This window comes from Dryas octopetala, chromosome 7, assembly GCF_963921425.1.
Source record: "Dryas octopetala chromosome 7, drDryOcto1.1, whole genome shotgun sequence".
NCBI lineage: Eukaryota > Viridiplantae > Streptophyta > Magnoliopsida > Rosales > Rosaceae > Dryas > Dryas octopetala.
Window position 1 is genome coordinate 4,782,312 of NC_141372.1, and position 7,807 is coordinate 4,790,118.

The 7,807-nt window shown below is 37.5% G+C and overlaps 2 protein-coding genes across 2 annotated transcripts; one reads left to right on the forward strand and one right to left on the reverse strand.

The window, feature by feature from the left end:
- The first annotated feature begins 1,455 nt into the window (after positions 1–1,455).
- LOC147278792 (alpha/beta-Hydrolases superfamily protein) lies at positions 1,456–2,730 on the forward strand. Its single transcript, XM_086251369.1, has one exon. It carries the CDS (start codon positions 1,619–1,621, stop codon positions 2,579–2,581), a length of 963 nt encoding a protein of 320 aa, XP_086107495.1. The 5' UTR covers positions 1,456–1,618; the 3' UTR covers positions 2,582–2,730.
- Positions 2,731–3,073: 343 nt separating this feature from the next.
- LOC147278793 (Mov34/MPN/PAD-1 family protein) lies at positions 3,074–6,545 on the reverse strand. The gene is made up of 6 exons (XM_086250546.1): positions 6,226–6,545; positions 5,812–5,989; positions 5,251–5,332; positions 4,419–4,595; positions 4,172–4,339; positions 3,074–3,493 (listed from the first exon to the last, which is right to left on the reverse strand). The coding sequence occupies exons 1-6, from the start codon at positions 6,365–6,367 to the stop codon at positions 3,302–3,304; spliced, it is 939 nt and encodes a 312-aa protein (XP_086106672.1). The 5' UTR covers positions 6,368–6,545; the 3' UTR covers positions 3,074–3,301.
- Positions 6,546–7,807: the final 1,262 nt, after the last annotated feature.

The following is a 7,807-nucleotide window of genomic DNA, read 5'->3' on the forward strand; positions in this document are numbered from 1 at the left end:
AGTTATGATTATTGTATAATCACATTGAGTTTGTTAAAAAAAAAAAAACTTCGTTTCGAGCACTCGATGAATAGTGTCAAGTGCTCAATAGAATCACGTTTTTTTAAAATAGTACCTAAACTGAAATTTAGTATATAAAGTGAGTTGACATAAAAAATTTTAGTTGTTAAAATGAAAAAATATTGAAATTTGATACTAAAGCCAACAAATCTATTCTTAATAATTATATACATGTTATATCTTAATATAAAAAATTTGCATGCATGTCACCTGCAATACTGATAGTCGTCTCACAAGCAGAAGCACTAGGGCGTTGTCACATTTTTCCCTTCCTCAAAACAACAAGTAAGTTAGTAACAACCGTCTTTGTTTGTTTATTCCCTTTAGAAAATTGTTTGTTTGTTGAATAATCTAATTAATATTCAACCAAGAACATTGTTGGTGGGTCCTTTTATATATTATAATTGTTTCAAAACATGTTAACTTGAAATGAATTCATCAATTTTTGTGCAACGACTAGAACTTGTTTGTTTGTGTGTTAGCTAGTCCTTTTCTTTTTTCATCCCTAATTAATTGTAAATTGTTGGTAGGTACCCACAAGAACGTCACGTTGGAATGAAAAATTGAAAATAATGCCAATTTAATTATTAAAAAAATAAAAAAATGCACTATGATTAAGAAAGCTTTAAATTCCCTGTTGAAGAGGCGTCCATAATTCCATGTATATGCAAACAAGACCACCTTTTCTTCCACCTCCATATCTTCGAGTCAATTAATCAAAATCTCATGTCGGTGTGAATGTGTCATTGAAGTGACAGACCTCTCATCTCTGTTGCTTTAAAACTACTTTCCCTGTTTCCCACCGTATAATTGACTTCAAAGCGTTGAATTCAACGTTCTCATCTCCTTCTTTGATAAGAAGCTTTAGACAGATTTCCTCGATCTCAAATTCTCAACTCTCAAGCAATTTTCAGTTAATAATTTTACTTCTGAATTTTACTGTTTATCATTTAAAATAAATTTAAGTTAACGAGTTAAGGGTGCGGAGGGATTTAAGACGAGTTAATTACACTTACATCTTTTTATTTTTATTTTTTATTTTATATATTTTTTAAAATTTTAAAAATTACGTATACACTTTTTAAGATTTTAAAATTATTATATATAATCCTTTATAAGAGAAAAAATAAATAAATAAATAAAAAATATTTGTATTGAGGTTGAACTTTACACTTTAAGTAATCTTATTAAGTCATTTAATTCTTTAACATACTTTTTTTTATAATTTTTTATTATTTTTTATCTTATTACAGGATTATATGTAATAATTTTAAAATTTTATGAGATATATATATAATTTTTAAAATTCTAAAAATATATGTGAAAAAATTATAAATCACACGGGGGTACGGGTGTAAGTATAATTAAATCCATTTAAGGCCAACGATTCTTATTTGTAAAGCAGTTGTATTGTTGTGACTTTTCTTATCAATCCAAATCGCCATTGGAGCTCTGCTCAGGCTTCATCTTCTTCCTCTTTTTATCTTCTCCAAATCTATTAGGTTAAGGTTGAAAACGGACTTAACATTCTTCTGTTCTCTCTCAGCCATATACACAAATGGGTTCAAGCCAAGCACCAGCTGAGGTGTTACTTGAGGTTCCACCATACCTGCGAGTATTCAAAGATGGAACCATCGAGAGGCTCGCCGGGACCCAACTCGCCCCGGCCGGTTTGGACCCGAAAACCGGGGTTTTATCCAAAGACATCGTGATCCAACCACAAACCGGCGTCTCCGCCAGAGTCTACCGTCCCGCCAAAACCGACCACCAAAAGCTTCCGCTAGTCCTTTACTTTCACGGCGGCGCTTTCTGCATATCTTCGACCGCCGACCCATTTTACCACAACAGCCTTAACAAGCTTGTTGCTGAGGCCAACGTCATCGCGGTTTCAGTGAACTACAGGTTGGCTCCGGAGCACCCACTCCCAACTGCATATGAAGACTCTTGGGCGGCGCTTCGGTGGGTTGTAGGTGCATGTGAAGACCGTGAGGGTGAGGCATCATGGGTTAAGGATCATGTTGACTTTGACCGTGTGTTTCTGGTGGGAGACAGTGCAGGGGCTAACATTGCACACCACTTGGCCTTGCGGGTCAAGGAGTCTGACCCGACCCAGAACTTGATCAAGATTGCTGGGATTGGTTTGGTCCATCCTTACTTCTGGGGGAAAGACCCAATTGGTGTGGAGGTGACAGATTTGGCCAGGAAGTCAATGGTGGATACGTGGTGGAAATTTGTTTGCCCGTCGGAGAAAGCGGGTGATGACCCACTCATCAACCCGTTTGTGGATGGAGCCCCGGGTCTTGAGGGCTTGGCATGTGAAAAGGTGCTTGTTCTGGTTGCAGAGAAAGATATATTGAGGGATAGAGGGAGGCTTTATTATGAGGAATTGGTTAAGAGCAGTTGGGGAGGAAGCAAAGAGTTGATTGAAACAGAAGGGGAGGACCATGTGTTCCACATCTTCAACCCTGAATGTGAAAAAGCCAAGAGCTTGATTAAGCGTTTGGCTTCTTTCATAAACTGAAGAAACCAACTTGTCCTTGTCCTTGCTGAACCTTCATTGCACCCAAGTAGTGTACTTGGTCATGTATTGTTTCCACTTTTTTGTTCGATTTGTAATTTGATTGGCCTTGCAGATGTAATGAAAATGAATAAACAGATGCTATTTCAATATCCTATCAAGTATGACCAGTCCAAATCAAACTTTAGCACTCAGCCAAAGAAAAAAATAAAAGGCTACACCAAACTTTAGCTTTGTTTATAAAGGGCAACTCATTGGTCCGACAAAAAAATGTGGTGTAACATGGGCATTTTAAGATACATTTGTTTTACATTTGGTGTAAGAGGTGATGTGAATTGTGAAGTGAAAGTCGTATAGACTATAGAGAAGCATTCTACTTAATAAAGAAATCAAAGCAGAAGCAGGAATGGTAATGGTAATGAAAGAAATCAATTTTGTCATTTCCATCTCCACCCTTAGATGATGACTAATTTATAGGGATGGGGAGCAATAGAATATGTGAACAAGTGAATTTAAATCAACATGTTAATCTTTTAAACTGGCAGTAAAGAATCACGAAACACAAACTACAAGTACAACTAGACCATCTCTGGATGGTGTAACTTTCATGGATACCTTTCAGCTCTGGCTAAAACTAGAGTTTTACATAACCATAGATTGTTTCAAAGCAATGAAAATTATCGAAGCATGAAGGCTCAGTTTTTCAAACTTGCACACTGGAATCTAGAACACAACTGTATCGAGCATTGTTCCCAAGGTCTGGACAATGTTTGAGGACATCAAGTTGGAGACATGTTCTTCAAGGTGTTTTTTGGCATCTTGCCTTCCCACGTTTGCAATTGCAAGCTTCTCTGGTGGCAACTCATCCTCCTCCTGCACTGCCTTGTTGTATTTGATAGCTAAGTTTAACATCTCCTGCAAACCCCAAATGACAAAATAATCATGACTTCTGGCAGTAAATAAAGTCTGTACCTGGTATATCAATCAAAATCAGCTCACATTTTAAACTTGCGCAAAAAATTTCCAGTCACTCTAGCAAGAGAGGACAGTGAGATGGCATAACCTAGCCAAGCGGAGGCATAACTCCTATTTTTTTAAGTAAAACATTTCTGGCACATTGTTTTAGTTTTTATTTGGTGACAACTTGGACTTGTAACCAGGCAAACAACACTGAGATGGACCTTTAGTGGTTTTATCTTAAACTATAATCTTAGAATTTTGGACAGTGAAGGTGTCTCGATCTGCCTATCAAACAAACTCAGCTGTCGTGGTTTAAAACTTGCATAAACTATTCCTATGAACATTCTACCACGTGAAATCTAGTTCTGATAGATTGTCAGGTCTATGGTGGCCCAAAAATTGCTATCCTTATCATCTGTCACCTACTCCTCACCTTCACAGGTAACCATTACCAACTAAAAACCTCCTACCAACCAAGGAAGAAAGCCAAGCATACCCAATGCTGACAGAGCAACTGGCTTCCATATTTGTAAATGTAACTAATATGTCTTTAACTATAGAATGCCAAATTACACATAAAAAACTGCGACAGCCCAAACCACTACATTTAAGGTTCATGAAATCTTCACTTACCTGAACAGTCTGCTCATTTGTCTTTGAATGAGTATCAAATCGCCTAAGTGTCAGCCCATCAGTCCATTTCTTCTTATGAAGGTTAAGCAACATTTTCTCCTCAAGTTCATTCTTCCTGTAATTAATTGCTATAGAGTAATAATGCCGGTTTAACCCATGGATCAATGCCTGAAGAGGAAATTGCATAAGAGGTCAACAAGTTGTTATTGCAAAGAATGGGGTTTAAAACCACTTGTTCAGAACTCACTTGAATGGATGGTTTATTAAGATGCCCAAGATTGGATGTGGTCTGCCGTGGTTCTTGGCCAAGCATCATAGTCTGTGGATTAATAAGGCGGAAGGCATCAATGACGACCTTCCCCTTCACACTCTGAATTGGATCCACTACCACAGCCACAGCACGTTGATTTAAAGCTTCAAAGCTCTGCAAAAGATTAAAGGTATAGGAAAATAATGCATTTTGGTAAGTAGCAGTATGACTATACTTGCCACAAACCCTGAGCCCCTCTTTCCGGCTATGCTAACCAACTAACAATCAAATTTGCAAGGGTATCGTCAATAAAGGTAGAACATTAAACCAATTGAGAGCAGTCAATATATTCTACACTGCAAAAGACTCAATCTAGTTAATAAATACAGGAACAAAAGAATGTTCTACACAAACATAAACATCATCTAGATCAACCATTACTTTATACATATCAAAGGATGCACAGTTAGTGGTAACTCTCCTCCCTAGCCCCTTCAAAAGTAAGGAATTAGAAATGGACCTAACGGATTTTGGGTCTGAGGGTTATTCTAATATCTGGGTTGGGACCCAAAGAAGAAAACTATGACAATAAAATAGGCTGAAGTGAACAGCCAATATGGAAACAACAAGAAGGAGAAAGAGCCTATAAATAGCAATTATTTTCTTCATAACAAAGACATCAGCATGCACTGATGTACATAAATATATATAACATACACCATCAAGAGAAACTAATAATGAACAAATTACAATGCATGCTTAGAAATTTGTACTATATCAAGAAGAAAAATAAACTTGTGTTAAATAAAATAGAAAATTGAATTACAACCTGCTGTGTATTAATGTCCACACCAGATAACCAACAGCCAAATCCAGGATGTGAATGGTACCACCCAACAACCATCTCTGGTCTGCAATGCCAAACAGAAGAATGCAAATTATAATAAGCGGAAACTACGGTCATTTATAACAAGAAGAGTGCAGAACACAAACAGTGAACCATGACAGGTATGTACAAGTATGCAGGTTAACTATGCAGGTTAACGATGTAGGTGTTCATCAACTATTATAACTTATCATCTCACACAAACTTCATTTTGTACTCATAATTCTTCATGCAAAAACAGAAATATCCATGGTGACTAAGAATATTAAAGCCAAAATTAATACAAGATGCTGCCTTATTTCACAATTAGAGTGCACGCACTATGCATAAGTTCTTTACTTAGAATTTTCCTCAAACAATCAATTGAATGTAACTTATGCGGAAGTGACCGGCCCCAAGTGTGGCAAACACATGTTTAACACTTAAAATTCGGAAAAGGGGACCTGTAGAATGCATTTTCAACAACTATTCTGCAGTTCGTTAATCAAAGTGACAAAGGAGTACCGTCCAGTCTGCTTAAGCATATCAAGCATGTTAGTCTGGAAGACATGATCGACGGCTTCAACACTAACACCAGTACCACTCTGCGGCATCGCAAACACATCAACAACACGCACCGTGTATTCATCGACAAACTCTCCGAGCATCAATCCCATGACCTCCATAGGAACCCCCGCTCTTCCTATTAATCATCAAAACCCAAATAACAAGTAACAAACAATTTCAATTAAGATCTGTAATGCATAATTTGAATAAGATTTACAAACATGATAGCCCAGTTAGGGTTTTGAAGTCCAAACATCAATCCAAAGATAAGAAAACAATAAAACCCAAAACCCCAAGTTGGGGATTGAAATTCGAGCAAAAGGGAGACGATGCAAAACGAAAGAAAGCAGAAGAGTAAGGAGGAGAGCGAACCGTGCTTGAGCATTTTGAGGAGGGCGAGGGAGGAGATGTAGACTTGCTCGGAGGAATCGAGAGTGGGTGAGTCCGGTGGTGGGTGGCCCAATGCTCCTCCGGCACCGGCGAACATCCTCTGAAGCCTCTCCATGCCTGACATTTTCTCTCTCTCTCGCTCGCTGTTTTCTCTTTCACGGTTTGGGTTTGGCAGCTCTCTCTGCTTTTCTTTGCTAGCAAGACAGCTCTAAATTGAAGTGTTATAAAAATAAGGGAAAAATAAAGAGACAGAATAGAAAACAGCACAAGAGTGAATTAGAGGGAATTGTCGACCAAAAAAAAAAAATAATAAAATAAAAAATTAGAGGGAACAGAGGGTATGTTTCTTTCCATTAGATGGCCTATTTATAGGCTTAGGTTTACTTGAAGGTTACTCTCAAGTATTCCTATTTTACATAATATATATATTTTGTGGACTGCCACATAATTACATTATGGGTGTTGTTATTCGGAACTAATTTTTTTATTATTAGCTTAAACACACTTTCTAGACCCAACTAAAAATTTAAAATTTAAAAAATTTATTAGTATACTCAACAATTTTTCAACAAATACTCTTATAAAAATCCATCATACACACCCAACACTATTACCCAACTTATTCCTACTTTCTAAACTAGGGTTGGGTCGGCTTAACCGAAAAACCGCCAACCGACCTGTTATCGACGGTTAGTATATCGACTAGCATGCTCCGACGCGCGTCCCGACTCCATCGATAGCAGTTCACCTACCAAACTGGCGAGGCGGTCAGCGTCAGTGGTTCCCCTCTAATATGAACCGTCGGTAAACCGAACCGAACCAACCACCACAACCACATTGGTCCACAGATCACCACTGCCATTGAAAGTCGTACTGGAGCCTCTCCTTCCTCACAAAAATTCACCAGAAATCCTTAAATTCAACGACACCTCAATCAAGGACGTCAAGCCCCCACCAAGATTCAGTCGAAGTATTTCGTCATCTTCTTCCACGATGTTCTTCACAGCGCCGGTAGCTTCGTCTTTCTCTTCTTCTGTTTAATGGATTTGCTTTTGTTTGGGCTTCTGTGGGTTTTAGTGGCTCTCTCTCATTTGGGCCCATTTTGCTTCTAAAGGAAACTGTAACGACCCGACCCAAATTTTCACTATAAATTTAAATTTTTATTTAACTATGTTTTTAAGAGGTTTATAAAAGATGTGGGATTGTATTTTAAAGATTTTGAGTTTTATTTGGAAAATAAAAAGGGTTTTGATTGAAAGTTTTGATTTATCTATTTTTGTTTTAATTTAAGCTTGACCCAAAGTTGACTTTTAAAATAAATGAGTTTTCGATTTTGACTTTGGGTCCGTTAGATAGGTTTCGAACCCACGAGTTCATAGACACGTAGTACGCATCATTTCGAGTTACGGTTTGAAAGATACGGACATGTGAAGTGAGGGGCAATTTTGTAAATTTATAAAAGTGAATTTTAAATACCCAAAATCAGAAAAATTTTCTGATTTCTCTCTCTAGAATTTTCTAGTGACTTCTCTCTCTCCCCTTTATATTTCTCCCCGGCACTCTC